Source organism: Tursiops truncatus, chromosome 17, assembly GCF_011762595.2.
Source record: "Tursiops truncatus isolate mTurTru1 chromosome 17, mTurTru1.mat.Y, whole genome shotgun sequence".
Taxonomy (NCBI): domain Eukaryota; kingdom Metazoa; phylum Chordata; class Mammalia; order Artiodactyla; family Delphinidae; genus Tursiops; species Tursiops truncatus.
This window is the reverse complement of record NC_047050.1, coordinates 59,049,740-59,065,901: the sequence shown is the minus strand read 5'-3', so window position 1 is coordinate 59,065,901 and position 16,162 is coordinate 59,049,740. Positions and strand designations below refer to the sequence as shown.

The following is a 16,162-nucleotide window of genomic DNA, read 5'->3' as shown; positions in this document are numbered from 1 at the left end:
AGTCCGCCTGCCGATGCAGGGGACGCGGGTTCGTGCCCCGGTCCGGGAAGATCCCACATGCCGCGGAGCGGCTGGGCCCGTGAGCCATGGCCGCTGGGCCTGAGTGTCCGGAGCCCGTGCTCCGCAATGGGAGAGGCCACAACAGTGGGAGGCCCGCGAACCCAAAACAAAACAAACAAAAAAAACACTGGGTATCCACCTTAGTAACCAGTGCCGCAGTGAGCACAGTTCTCCCTGCCCTGACTTGTGCTTTCATTTAGAGGCTGATCCAGCTGGTCTCAGGGTCAGACCTCTCAGAGTTATGAACAGCAGAAGGGAGAACAAGGACGTAGATGGAAATTAGAGACAGCATATTTTATTTCACTGTAAGGAAAAACTTTCTAATGGGGTTAGAAAATTAGCCAAAACCTTCAAATATGGACTGTGTGACCACCTGTTAGGAGTGCAGTAAAAGAAAGCCCTATATTGAAAAACAATGTACGTATGTATACCATCTGTGGCAAACGCAGTGCATGCTGCTGTTTAGTTAACCTGTCCTATTCCACAGACATCTTATGGTCTCCAGGTATGCAATCCAGAGAGCTGGAAATTAACTGGTTAATAACAATCAAAGAAGCTCGTACATCTAAGCAGGAAAAAATACATCTTCTTTAATGTCAGTAGTTTTTATGGGTGAGTTGTCCAAAGTGTAATCAATGTTTGTTATATTTCTCTCAACACAGGATGTATACCCTTCTACAGTGTTTGGGCAATGACTCTGGACATAAGATATTTCTTCTTGTCTGGCTATAGAGTGTGTTGCTTTGAAAAGGCAGCATTGTGCAATTGTGAATAAATTTTTAATTGTCTTCCCCTGGAACCTTTATGCCATCCTTGGGAAGTGCCCAGATATGTTCCTGAAAAGTTGAATATACATTTAACTTTGGAGAATGAAATTGATTTTAAATGCTAATTATTGAAGGGAATTATCTACTTTATTCTCTTATGGGGCAAATAATTACTTGCTCATTTTTAGTTTTGGCAAATCTTAATTTTAATACATCTGCCTTGCTTTCCCTAAATCTGTAGTTATTTGCAAAACTGTAGTGACACTGAACTAAATCACCTCCTCAACATTAATGACATGTGTAGACATTCCTGAATTTTAAAAGAAACCAGTGAGTACCATATTTGTAAGGCAAGTTTCTGAATCCCCAGCATTTCTATTAATTAACCCTAATCTTTACCTTTGGAAAGTAATCAAGAGAGATTATTTGAGCCCCTGTTATCACAAGAGAATCGTGGATGAAATTCCATTCAACATAAGAGCAAAAAACATAGGCTGGAGGGAACACTGGATTGACAGTTTCAATCAGCAGAGTGAAATCCTGCTTTTCTTTCAAATGAGTTGATTTTGGTAAACTGCTTAGCTTCCTTGGACCTCAGTATTCTCATTGGAAAGATGGCAGTAAAAACGTCTGCCCTTCGTACTTCACAGAGTTTATCAGGATCACATGGAAAATGTTATGTGAAGACATTTATTTTGTAAAGCACAAAGTAAGTTTTATAGCAAATCTAATTAAGTGTGTAGTGCCTTCAAAATTTCTCCCAGGCAAGGTCTCAGGATGAATCCTATCTCTGAAACTCTTGTCATCTTCTCTTGGAAGCACTGGCAGCAACGATGAGTCATTGAGAGAAATGTTGTTATTATTATAATAATAATAGAAATTAGAATAGTATGGACGGTACACACAATTAATATTCATACTTGGGGGGGCTTAGAACAAATCAGAATACGGATCCCAGTGTGAGCTGCCCATAGGCAATGTTTACTGTCTGTTCCCTCTCTCCTCTTTTCGAATCCCTTTCTTTTCCTCTAAGTGCTTCTAGATTCTTGTTCCTCAAGCTCTTGGCTGGCATTCTACCCCAGGATACTGGATTTGATATGGTGTCCTGCTTTGTAATTTTTTTTTTTTTTTTTTTTTTTTTGCGGTACGTGGGCCTCTGACTGTTGTGGCCTCTCCCGTTGCGGAGCACAGGCTCCGGACACGCAGGCTCAGCGGCCATGGCTCACGGGTCCAGCCAATCCGCGGCATGTGGGATCTTCCCAGACCGGGGCTCGAACCCGTGTCTCCTGCATTAGCAGGCAGATTCTCAACCACTGCGCCACCAGGGAAGCCCCTCATTAACTGTTTTGCCAGCATTTTAAACGTCTAATTATATGTCACAAACTATAACTGGAGCATCAGTTTATAAGGGGATAATCTAGGGGTTTGTTGAACTTTTATTTTAAAATTTCAATTTAGAGCTGCTTTGAGGTTTGATCTGCAGTTCAAAGTAGAATTTTACCAGCTTAGTAAATGTGAGCCTCAGGCACGTTCCAAGCTCCACACTTGACACATTCTTGTGATGTACTTGAAAGTACTTGAAGGCATCACTGATGTGAGATTTTTACAACATACAGTTGCAGAGAATAAAGGGCCTCCCACAAAATGTCACCATGCATGATATATTAGTAGAGGCAGACAAGGGTCTTAGAGACTTGGTGTTGGTAGCACCCTGAAGCTTCTAGAGTTTTCTGAAGGCTTCACAAACCCTTTCTTTCATTCTCCATGCCCAAAGGGAGAAAAGTTGCTATGGATAAACTTAAGATGAGGAAACATGGAGCCATATTAATAAAGGGGGCAATTTAGCAGGAGGATTATAAATAATACTGTGTGGGAGCTAGCCTTTTCTTTTCAATTTCTAGAGCTCCCTTTTCCTCAGATCACGGGGTTAATATCTGGAGGCCTGGAATTCACCTGTGGGCCTACAGAAAGGGGGCCAAGGCTGGGTATACTTCAGTGAAGGCCGTCAACCAGAAGAACAGAAGTTATCTGGATGATTCCATATGGTCTGGAACAGGGCACTAGGCTAGAAGTTCCTCCTATAAAGGCTTAGAGTTGAAGTATTTCTGAGGGTATGCAAAGAAGAGGACCTTGCATGGGTGGCTATGGCCATGGTGGGTGACTGGTCAAAGAATTGGGGATCTTGGGTTCAAAGACAGATAATACCTTGACATTCCTAAGAGAAGAGCCTCTCATATGTCTGGCTTGGTGCCTAATCATCCCCAACCAACTATCTGATTATCCACTGGGCCAGATAGACAGTGGTTTACGGCTCTAGGGAGAGACGGCAGAGCAAATGCCAAGTGAGAACTTCATTGGAGACATAGACAGCCACCTCCTGCACAACTAGTAATTCAAGCTCTCTCTTGGGACCCATAACCTGGTGAGCTTATGGCTCAGTAACATACCGTGTATGAAAATGTTCAAAATCGTCATAGACGAGCATGGCGATGGAGATTCCAAACCTCAGTCTAGCATTTCTCACTTGCCTTGAGTCAGAATGAATTTAGTGTAATTAGACAGGAAAGATGGATAAAAATAACTGCCATGGTAGTCACAGGGAAATGACAAATGTGCAGCAAGAGGGAAGTTACTTTTTCTTCTTGACAAACTCACAGACAAAGTACATGGTAAGATGGCACTCTGTGTCATTCCACCTGCCTGAACTCAGCATTTCCACACAGTCCTCGTGGCCGTAGGGGTCGCTGGGCTCACCCTCCTTCCAGTTGCTGTAGTTCTGCAGTGGAGTGTTGTCGGTGAACACATACTGGCCCTCTCTCTCAAGGTCATTCACCCCGATGAACACCCGGAAGAAGCCACTCTTGGAGACGTAGTCTGCCAGGAGCATGTTGGCAGCTTCATCCTTTGGCATGGCTAGCATTCCACCCCGGATCCGGCAGTGGGACAGGGATTCCCTGTAGTTCTTCTCCTCCTGAACGATGTAGTAGAATTTCTCTTCGGTTTCCCTAATCCCTGCTATGACTTTGCAGCAAGGAAAAGAAGAATGTGATTATATATGTCAAAAAGAGAAACACTAAGTATAAAATATTGCTAACTTAAATTCATTTATTCAACGTTTAAAGTTCTTTTCCAAGACCCTATCATGAGGTGGGCACTGGTTCAATATTTTCTCTACCTTTCTAGCTGTCAAATGGGGAAAAAACTCCTGTCATTGGTCCTCCCTTGTCTTTTTCTCCTTCACTTCCCTCACAATGTGAAGCAGAGAGCTATTTTGACAAAGATGTGTTATATGAACTGTCACTCAGCTCATCTCAGACAATTTTTCCCCTCCTAGTTTATGCTTTTGCCACACTTACCGTTCCATGAGCATGACCTTCTCTCTTCCACTTCCGTACCTTTCATGCCTGGAAGGTCTTCTTACTGCTTTATCCGGCAAATTCCTACCCATCCTTTAGATCTTAGTGGAAGTGTTCTCTCCTATAAGAGCCTTTTCAATGCTCCTGGACAGACGTGAGCACTCCTGTGCATTCTCCCCTATGTTTCCATTGTCCCTTTCACTTCACAGCACTTGACACATTCTAGTCTAATTGTTTGTGTGTCTCTTCTACTGAACTGTGAGCATCTTGAGGCCAGTGACCATGTCTTTGCCACTCTGTAGCCTCAGTGCCTGGAACAGCGTTAGGGGGTGGTAAAGGCTTACTGGACTGATATGGAAATAATACAGAAGTTTGTCCCTATGGGCCAGATTCCTAGATTGTGAACGTATACATCAATTGAGATAGATGGTCTATACTTCACTCCAGGTACATGAAGTAGACTGAGCTTCTGAGTATGATTCAGGACAGAATTGGGGACTCAGAATCATCCCGAGCTCATAATATGCTATGTACGTTTTGGCCTATGGGGGCATCTACATACATCTTTTTAGGGTCTATAAGTTAAAATTTACAAATAAATCTATGAGCACTCAAATGTTAAGGACTATTGCGCTATGTTGAACCTCTGGGGTCTGGTTTATTCATTAACATCCAAGTCATGTCAGATGCGGCATCTTCTGTATAGGTTATAACCAGAGTTATAACTGAGGGTTAGTTCATATCAAACATTTCCTATGCCTTTAGTATTACAAGACGAGAATGGACACAAGATGGCAACCGTGCGCCTCCAGTATTGTACAATAAATATGGCTGGATTATAATAAATAAAAGTACAACAAAGTGAAACCAACCATAACAGTATGAATGAGACAGTATGAATGAGTTCCCTCATTCATACTGTCTCAGGAGAGGGCACATAAGCCCCACTTTAAGGGCTTTATTGAGCACTTTAATAGGGAAATACAAGGGAAAACAAAAGTGACTGATATGGAAAATTGCACAATTTAGAGAAATGCATAATGTTCCTATTGATTTGCACTGAGGGTAGAGGAGTCATGAAACCTGTGTTCAGATCCGTGCTCCACTGTTCATTTAGCTTGTATCTATGGGTAAGGTAATCTCTCTAAGCTTCGGTCTAATCATAAAAATTATTGTTATTCCAAGTACTCAAGAAAGTAGCTGTTGTTTTTATTATTACTTTTACCTTCTGAGATGCTGGCTGTTTGAAAGCTGGGCCTTTTTTTTCTTAAGGCCCAGCTAGCCAAACTCTGCCTCTTCTTCCTTCCCCTCTCTCACTAAAGCACCCGTTTCTACCCATAGGAACGCACATATGTATGTCCACAGGAAGTGGACCTGAAGTGTCCTAGAGTGAGTGGATAATTAGGATTTTGAGAGACCTTTAAACCGTTGACACTATCTCAGTAGGCCTTTGCCCAAAGTTATTTCCTGCTAGGGATGTTGGAATTGCAGTGTTGAAAGAGATAAATCCACGGATAAATAGTACAAAGCAATAGAAGAGACTCACCATTCTTGACAAACTTCATCGATGTCTTGAGGCGAGCCACACTGATATCCAGTTGCCCAACAACTTTTCGGTATCTTCCGCAATCACAGACAGTCCCTTTTAAATGACAAAGCTGTGAATTCATGTTGAAGCACTAGCAGACTGGTTGAAAAGAGCAATTGCTCTCTTCCCAATATTTACTGTCTTCTTCAGGTCTGGCTACGTCTCTCTGTGAACGGCTATGCTTTTCGTCTTTTATGTAATACAGGGTTTCTGATATACCTTGTCTTTAGGAATTCAGAAAATATCTTTTTAAATATTTTAAATTAGTTAAAACACAGTTCTAAACGAGATTTTTTTAAAAGAACTGTCAATATGACTAAGCACGGTACACATATTGTGGACCATTTGGCATTTTGTTGAACACAGAACATACCAGTCTCAGAATAAAATCTTTACAGCTTTTAAAAAACATATTTCTAGCCAGTCTTCTCTTCTGTTACTGCATTGTTCACTGGCTCACACAACTCTGCCAAGACAGGAGAAAACTTTCACGATGAAATAAATGTTAATCCATTTGGAGTATAGCTTATGTTTCAAGGACTAAGTTTAAATCTTGTGAATAGATCTATCTTACAATTTCAAGAGTCAGTTGTTCCATTTGTGGATTAACTATGATTTTAACTTCTGCCATTAATTCCCCTTTGCTCATTTACCTTTTCAGTTACCTACTGGTAATGTGGCAGAGAAAGAATTGTAAGGAAAATGATGTAAAATTCAAGTGATTCCCAGATAACCAATAAGGGCCTGCTGTATAGCACAGGGAACTCTGCTCAATATTATGTAACAACTAAATGGGAAAAGAATGTGAAAAAGAATAGACACGTGTATATGTATAACTGAATCACTCTGCTGCACACCTGAAACTAACGCATTGTTAATCAACTATATTCCAATATAAAATAAAAAGGTAAAAAAAATTCAAATGATTCCCTTTTCCTATTTAATGGCTGCTTCATGTCAACATTTCCATTTGCTTTGTTTCTTTGGTTGTTGAAAAGCAAAATGAATTCTATTAGCCAAAGGAAAAAAAAATATCTGTGGCTTTATTTATCCACATTCACAGTTAAATATAAGGAAGTTAAAAGAGCTCTTAGAATTAGTCCGCACCACACCTTTACGGATAGAAATAATTGAAGCTCACCAAGAACAAGCTACTTTTTTCCTTGCATCAAGCGCTGGAAATAGACCTCTCTTTCAGTATCAGGGAGAAACTCCCCGGCCACTGAGGCATGTTCTGTAACCACAGGGCCTCACTGGATCAGGCCAGTCTGCTGCTGGCAAACTGCTTGGCCAGTATTTGGCTGAGATGTTGGTGGAATGTAAGACGTGCTGGTCCAATTGTTGTGGCCCTCGTGGATTTTCCTCCTGGTCTCGGAGAATGAGGGCTGCTTCCTGATGTGCTGGGTTTGCTGCCTCATGGTAAGCATGGGAGGGGTGGAATGCACCATCCTCCCCTTCCCCAGAGGCTTGGGAAGTCACCAGCAGATACAGAGGAAATTTTCATTCTTCTCTTGCTTCTGGCCCAAGGAAAATGAGGTTAATCCCACTGAAAAGACTATTGTTTTTCTATAAACTATATTCATTTTTAAGATGAATAGATTTGGAATGATGCTAAAAATTAAGAAGAAAAACTAAGTATATTATACCTGCTTTGCCTTTTCCTCCAGGTATCCCAGGCAAACCCTTTTCCCCTTTGTCACCTGAAGAAAAACAATAGCCATGAAAAGAACAACTAAATGAAACAGTGTTATTGATGAATAGAATAGAACGCATAAAATCTAATGAAATAGAATTATTTCAGGCAGACAATATCTTATACACCTAAAACAACAGGAAAGAGGTTTTAAAATTCATTGCAATATCTCCAACAAATATTCCTTGGTTTTATAAAAATAATTTGATTTTGAGTTGGCTCTACAGGTACAACAAACCAAACAAGTCATAATTTAATTAGATGGAATGCAGAATTCCAGTTGGATGTATAAACGTTTAAGTTTGTGTCACCGATCTTACTAACATGTTTTTATAATGTGGCCTTCTGGGCAAAGCTAAGACAATATTCTGCATGTTTTTAATTTAAAAAGTGCCATTGTTTTACACATCTGGATCAACTGATTAGCACTACACAGTGTCTGTGTATTTATTATGCCCCCAAGTTCTTCCATGTGCCTCTGCCCTTGGATTTTCAAAAACATGTATCGTGCTTTTTCAATTTAGTTCAACAAATACTTGCTATTTACTTACTCTATGCAAGACAAAAGACTTGCTTGGTACTTTGAAAGGGTATAAAGAGAGACAAGATTAAACATCTGGCTTGAAAGAGTTTATGCTTTTTGGAAGAGATGTGATGTATGCAAATATCTATAACTTAAAGTTGTGTCAAAAATATTATACTGACATATCAACCTTGATCATTTTCCTCTCTGCTCTTTTTTGTATTTGACCCTTTTCTTATTCAGTCAGAGACATCCACAAAACAGTTTTCAGAGAATCAGAATTATTAAAGCAGAGAGGAAAAAAAGGTTGAATTTTTTCAACTTCAGAATAAGCTCTTGAAGCCCACATCAGGCACAATAATTGAAAGCAAAACTTTTGATTTATAAGAGGAAGTGTTTGCCTGAAGCTTTGGGCCCTGAAGTACTCTTCTCCAAAGAGAAGACCCTGATAGAAGTAAAACAGAGTTTATGCTTCAACGGTGATCTGGAAAAAGAATAAGAAAGAATTCAGGGGGATGAATACAGGATGAAGGTCATCCAGGCTAGAGAAGAATATGAGGCTTACTCTTGTAGGATAATGATGTGGCCAGGAATTGGGTATATGACCGAGGGGGCAATGTAAGGGGCAATGGGGTCAGCATTGAGGTTCTGCCTAACCCCTTCCTTTCCCAGCAAAAGGGAAAACCTGGGAGCCACTCTAAAACCCAAAAGGTTCCCCATGTTGCCTGCCAACTAGCCATTCTTTCATCACTGTCTGCTGACTGCTTTTCATTGAGTCCCGTACATATTGGCCACTGATCATGCAGAAAGGCATGCCTGCCAGGGCCCCCAGGATTTGCTGAGCCTTTCCAAATTGACCCATGTGGACACTTTTCTTTACAGTGATGCCACAGCTCCCCAGACAAAAGGAGGGGAGTCCTTGAAACCCCAAATGTAGTTTAAGTATGCTGGGGAATGCCTCAGAACTTGTACTTGGATGAAATGAAACAATGGTGAAATCTATGACAATGGAATGTGATAAATATTATAAGAAAGACCATGAACAGAGATAACATACTCTGTCCAATGCAGAAGGGAGTTGGAAGAGGTAGTGCCCCAGCTGGAAGAATGAAGGAAGGCTCTCCTGAAGAGACGGCATTGGAGCTTCAGCAGGTGAAGGTAGGAGCAACATAGGAAACAAGGTACAGCAGAGGTACAGTTGGGAAAGAAGCATAAACATATGCCCAGCACCCTGATGAGGAAGACTGATCTGGACACACCTAAGCTGTGTCCTGCAAACTCCTCATTTCCCTTATATGTAAACTGGAAAAGATAAGACTAGATTTTGAGAGTATGTTAATGGAAGAAAAGGAATATATACTTGCTGAGTGCCAATCATCTGTCAAGTTAGACACTTTATAGGTATTATCATATTAAATCCAATGAGCTAGGTACTATCATTATATTTATTCTACAACTGAAGATACTGAAGATCAGAGAGGCAAAATAAATTGCTCAAGGACATCCAGCAATTCAATAGCAGTGCTGGTATTGAAACCCAACCACTTCTGACTCCCCAATTCATGGTGCTTTTCAAATAACTTAACCAATGACTTAATGAAGGGAAGCCAAGTCTTCAAAAAACGTTATAAAAAGTTGAAAGGAATATCAGTCCTATCATCACCAAAAGCAATATGGATTTGAAAGTTCATATGAATATGGCTTAATATTTTAATTAAAAATCGTTTATTTTCTTTATATGTGAATCCTTTCAATTCAACATAGGTTGAAAATTGATTCTAGTTCTGCTATGACCCTAGTTTCTGGTCTAAGCCCAATAATGAATATTAAAAAAAAAAAGCATACATAGAATATTTGCTTTAGAAAATGATAGGTTTTGGGGGACTTCCCTGGCCGTCCAGTGGCTGGGACTCTTTCACTGCCGAGGGTACGGGTTCAATCCCTTGTCAGGGAACGAAGATCCTGCAAGTCGCGCAGCACGGCCAAAAAAATAGGTTTTTAAGGAAAACAAAGTGCACATAAGAGACCAAGGAGATGAGACATTAGCACCATTGTCTACAAACAGAATGAAATAAAGGAGTTGCCTGGTAGGTTTTCAGAGAAGGTAAAGACAGCTGTGGATCAGAGTAGGGCAAGAGTCATTGAAGCAGTAGCCTTTAACTGGATCTTAATGTGGGAAATAGATACTTGAATTGATGCATGGATTTTTTTTTTTTTTTTTTCTGAGAAGATGTAAGCACTGTGACTACTTTCCAGTATTTTTTTTTTTTTTTTTCGGTACGCGGGCCTCTCACTGTTGTGGCCTCTCCTGTTGCGGAGCACAGGCTCCGGACGCGCAGGCTCAGCGGCCATGGCTCACGGGCCCAGCCGCTCCGCGGCATGTGGGATCTTCCCGGACCGGGCACGAACCCGTGTCCCCTGCATCGGCAGGCAGACTCTCAACCACTGCGCCACCAGGGAAGCCCTACTTTCCAGTATTCTGACATGAATTCCTTTCCTGTTTTTTAACAGATGGGAAAGTCAATGGAGTGTGGTGGAATGAAAGACCATGGAAGTCTGAAAAACCAGGGCTTGAATCTTGACTATGCCATTTAATAGCTAAACATGGACAGGTTACTTAATTCCTTTAAGCCTCCATTTCTTTCATTTTTAAAGTGGAATAGTGGTACCTTAAGTCATCAGATCATTAAGAAGGATAAATTAGATAATGTTATCATGGGATTAGGTCTGTGCTTGACGCCCAGAGGACGTTCAACCAGTGTTAGCTTCTGCCCCCTAAATCAGAGTTATGGTAAAGGAAAGCATGCCAAGTACTTAGCCAATTCATGGTGAATGTGAGCTCATAGTGTCTACTTCCCCAAAACGAAATCTGGTTTAAAGCATACGCAAAAATTTATTTTTGACCCATAAGTGAGAACACCTCTGTATTAACTGTCTTAATGTTGAAGAATTAGAGGTTGCATTTAAACAAACAAGCACCATAATACTTTCACTGTAAAAAAGATTATTAACCTTAAGTAAAAGCATCTATTTTGTTGTGAGATTGAATTTACCTATACTAAATCATCCTTTCCTATTCCTGAAATGAAATATTGACATCCAGAAAGCTACCTTATCCATTCAAGTGACAACATTAAGGTCAGCCCAGAAAGCTGAGATTAATCTGAGTCAGTGAAAAAGGACCAATGAGTCATTTAGAAGGACCAATGACAAAATGAGAACAATAAATTTCAAAGTTCAGATTAAAAATGAAATTAATCCAGGTGAGCCAGAGCAATGAACCTCCATTTTTTTTTTTTTTTTTGAAATTCCAGGACATGACATAGCTCTGGAGGAGTAAAAAATCTTAACCAATGGTGAAAACTGATGTTAAGGGAAAGTGGTACTTAGAAATAAAGAGTAGAAAAGAAGGTCACATCATAGGAAATAATGTATATCATTTATTTTTTCATCCTTAATGCAACAAACATTTAGAAAGTTTCTACTGTATAGTAGACATTAGAATAAAATGGTTAAAAAGCAGCATCCTCACATACCCTTTAAACAAAGAGACCTGATATAGCCTTTGTTCATTTGTTTCCTCCAGAAATCCACAGTGTATTGGATGAAACAGACAACCTAACAAGCCATGACGACAATAAAGTGATGGAGGTGTGCACTAGATGTATAGGCAACTGAGTTTGAATAAGGAATTGCCTGAAGAGGATAAGGTTAGTTAACACTATCCGTTCCAGACTGTTACTTCTCCAATTTTGGGAAGTTCATGCATTTTAAGGCTCAGAAAATCATACGAAAACTTTTGATCCTACCCCTTGACTCGTCGTCTACCACCCTTCCTTCCAAAGTTACCTAGTCTTATTCTATGACAGGATTAAGACCAGGCTCAAGATCATGAACTTCAACCCTCCTGGTTGGAGCCTCATCTAGATTTGGCACATCTAAATCTAATGTGCAACATCTAGAATAATTAATGAAGGTCTTGAATTCTGGACGTGTTCGTGGCAATGACTTAGCCTCCCACTCTACTTCTGCTCATCTCTAGGGCAATACTTGAGATCTTAACCTTATATAACTTGGTCGCATCTCAGAAATCTTGAAGTCCAACATGCCACACTCTGGCTACACCTCTCCCTCCCTTTAACCATTTGTTAAATGAAGCTGATAGAGCCAGAAGCAGATTCATGATGTATTTTTATCTGAAGCTTACACAATTTGAGGAGACTTCTTTAAAACAAATACTAAATTACAAATGACAAAGTACTTATAAAAATGAATCCTTGTTATAAGAAAAGAAAACTAAGTCACTAAATTTTAAAAGTAGTCAATTACCACATTACAAAATTCACTAAAAATCATAAAATTTTAATAAAAGAATTTTGTATTTCTATAATTCTTTTTTTTCATATATTATGTGCTGCATATGTTTGGCTGCATTCATATACATCCATTGATTTATTGATAGGTGCATCATTTCCCATTTCAAAAAAAATATCGTCTTTGCATAATTCAAGTTTGGGGTCTGTTTCTGCATGCTGTATTCATTTCCATTGGTCTATTTGTCTCTGCACTAAATCAATACTATCTTAATTGTTTAACTTTATAATAAATATTTAAATGCAGTAATTTAAATCTTTCACTTTTGTTTTTATTTTTCAAGATGGTCTTTGGGAATTCATGGTCCTTTTCATTTCCCTATAAATTTTGAATTGGCTTATCTTATTCCAAGAGAACTACTTCTGGGATGTTAATTGAAATAGCACTGAATCTATTGATCAATTTGAGGATCATCTTATTAATATTGATCATCTTAACAATACTGAGTCAACCAATCTATGAATGTAGCTTTACCTCCATCTCCTTAGATATTCTTTAATTTCTCTCATTATCAACATGTGGTGTTTGTCGCAGAGAGCTTATGCACCTTTTGTTGGATTTATTCCTAGATATTTGACCATTTTGATGCTACAATAAATGGAATCTTTTTAATTTCAGTTTTTAAAATTGTTTCTAGTATTTAGAAACAAAATTGATTTTTAGAAGTTAAGCTGTCTAAAAAACTTAATACAAATAGCTAATCTGTAGATTCTTTTGTATTTTCTGGGTATGTTATCATGCCGTCAGGAAATAACCACCCTCTTCTTCATTTCCAGTTATTATGATTCTTATCTCTTGTTCTTGCATTTTTGCTCTGGCTGGCACCTCTTCTATAATATAATGTTTTTTTCTTTTCTAACATCTTTATTCGAGTATAATTGCTGATTAGACTTGGTGATGAAGGCTATGCTCATCTCATTTCCAATATCAGGAGAGAAGTGTTCAATATTTCGCTACCAACTATGATTTTTAAATAGGTTTCTGTTGTTGTTGACATTCTTTTCATATTAAATGTTTCCCTCTATTTCTAGTTCGTTACATTTTTTTTAACACGAATGGGCCTATGTTTAATGAAATGTTTTTTCAGAATTCCTGGAATTCTAACTGGAAATGTTTGTTTTTGAAATGAGAAAAAGAGTGGCATTTCCTGGGCTACTCATCTCTGGCAGGCCCTGAATTCCCAATTCAGTTTGGGCAGCTGTCTGCTCAAGCCTCTTGGTCTCTTAATGCTGCCTCAAGTATGAATTGGTAAATGTGGAAAATTAGCACAGGATGTAGAGCTCACCTTAGCGTGGCTCCCCTAAAGTCTTTTTCTGTTTGGTTGCCCTCTCATGCCTTCAGATATGGTTTTATTTATTTTTTGACTCAACTAGTCATGCTTAGCAGAAGGATTAACGCAGGTGACTCTCTCATGGCCCGTAGCAGAAATCTGAATTTAATTTTTATTATTAATAACGTAAGAAGTTACTTTCACCTTCACAACTTGTTATTGATGGTTATGTAAATTAAGAATATTGTCAGCTTTGAGAATACCTCTGTAAAGTCTTGTTCATATCTGAGCTGTTAGATTTGAAAAATGTTTCCACAGATTAACTCTAGCCTGGTACATTTCAAGCCTTGTTTCTTTTGCACAATCGACACATTTCTTGGGCTGGGTGCCCCGGACACATTCTTATGATGATCTGACTTCTACCCCTGCACTTTTTCATTATGACTTTGGATAGATCTGCACAGTCGGTGGTAGGAGTATTCTTGGAAGTTATTCTTACTTTGGAACTGTTAGCAAGAATTTAACTGTACATGGAAATAACTGCAAACTACACAGATATATCTCATTAAGTCCAAACAAAATATTTCCCCCACTCAAGTTCTTCTTAGCTAGCTCCCAAAATACTTGTATCTACTCCAAAAACTTATACAAGGAGAAGTATGTTGGAGGGAAGTTGGCGCAGGAGACAGTGCTCTCTCTTTCTCTCTCTCTTTTTTTTTTTTTTAAGGCTGTTATTGTCTTTATTTTGTCCATGAGGGAACTGAAGCACAGATAGGTTAAGAAATGTATACAAGGTCACACGGCAAGAAAGACACTGAGTCAGGATTGAAACCCAATCATTCTGATTTGAAACCTTAAGAGTTCAAATATTCTGCTGTATGGCAGCCCAAGTAATCCATGATGGAAGATGTTCACACCTTAATAGATGTTCAAACTCAGGTTGAGAGCACAAAGGAAGCGTTCAGGAAAAGCTTTATAAAGAAGGCTGGTCTTCATGGTCTTGAAGAATAAGTGGTATTTTGACACACAGTGATGGACGAAGAGGTGTGTAGGGGTAGGAAACTGTCTGAGCAAAGGCAGAGGGCAGAAGAAGGCACCTTGGCATGTTTGGGAAACAGCAAAAGGAGACAGTACCCTTAATCCATGCATTCCAGTGGGGACAGTACCACCTCATGGATGCAAAAGTCAGTGCAGTGGGGGGGTGAAAAAATCTTACTCTTTTTTAATATATAAAGTATAAATACACACAAACTACATAATATATAGTCCATGGATGGTGTTAAAATTTCACGGAGGGGTGGGCAAGAAGGAAAAATATGTCTAAACGTCTCATTAAGGGGGCAATATGTCTCAAAAGGCTTGTTGGCAAGGCACTGGTTTTTAAAATGTTGAGAGGCACCATTTTGATGAGTTAAGGTTACTTTACAAATTTCACCAAGACTTGTGGCCACGTGAACCCATCTCTGAGGCTCCTCTTGGCGGCTTGGGAAAAACCCAAACCAGTGCGGGGCTCTGCAGCCAAAACTTCATCAGCTTCATGGTAAAACCACCACAGGTACATCCTACAGCAGGACCATGAACTGTGAGGGGTCCGTGTAGCTCTTCTTCAGCTACGAGGTCTTCAACTTCAAGTGAATATACACTACACGGTGGATATAAGCCCCTGGATCAAAAGGAACCATAATAACTTCTTTTCAGTGGTACTGCCTTCTATTTCTGCCCTCAAATGCAGGTCGAAGGAAGTTTCTCAAAGGAATGAGCTGGAGGGTGTTCCAAGCCACAGAATGAGAGGAGAGGGGCCACAGCCTCAGCTCAGCCTGCCATCCATCAACCTGCCCAGGAGAACACACTGCTGGCCACTGCTGGCTTAATTACGCAGCTGCTAAAGCACATATGGAAGGCTGGAGGGGACATTAAGGCTGCGGAATTCTATTACCCATAGCACTGAGTTTCCCCACTCTGCACCTTTGCACAAGTATCTCTCGCATCTTCCTCAAATGCTTTATCCCCGTTTCCATAAACATGTTACTATTCTTCAAGATCTCGGTCAGTACTTTTTCTCTTTTTTTTTTTTTTTTTTTTTTTTTGGTTTACACGGGCCTCTCACTGTTGTGGCCTCTCCCGTTGCAGAGCACAGGCTCCGGACGCGCAGGCTCAGCGGCCATGGCTCACGGGCCCAGCCGCTCCGCGGCATGTGGGATTTTCCCGGACCGGGGCGCGAACCCATGTCCCCTGCATCGGCAGGTGGACTCTCAACCACTGCGCCACCAGGGAAGCCCGGTCGGTTCTTTTTCATACCAATCTGGCTTTACTCTCTGACATGGCTCCTATAGTAGTCCTGTGGTCATTCAGCGTTATACAGTTGACCCTTGAACAACACGGGTTTGAAATGTGCGGGTTCACTTATGTGCAAAGTTTTAAGATAAATATATTGGGGAAGTTTTGGGAGATTTTCAACAATTTGAAAAAACTCACAGATAAACCACGTAGCCTAGAAGTACTGAAAAAAATTAAGAAAAATTTAGGTATGT

The 16,162-nt window shown here is 39.9% G+C and overlaps 1 protein-coding gene across 4 annotated transcripts in view; it reads right to left on the bottom strand.

Moving 5' to 3' along the window:
- Positions 1-1,503: 1,503 nt before the first annotated feature.
- COLEC10 (collectin subfamily member 10) overlaps positions 1,504-16,162 on the bottom strand; it is a 172,098-nt gene continuing 157,439 nt past the window's right edge. For all 4 annotated transcript variants that reach the window (XM_019932091.3, XM_033842851.2, XM_073794678.1 and 1 more), the window contains 3 exons: positions 7,418-7,471; positions 5,730-5,825; positions 1,504-3,848 (listed from right to left, as the gene is read on the bottom strand). In XM_019932091.3, the coding sequence (XP_019787650.2) occupies positions 3,457-3,848; positions 5,730-5,825; positions 7,418-7,471 (542 nt within the window). In that variant the 3' untranslated portion in view covers positions 1,504-3,456. The remainder of the gene's footprint in view (positions 3,849-5,729; positions 5,826-7,417; positions 7,472-16,162) is intronic.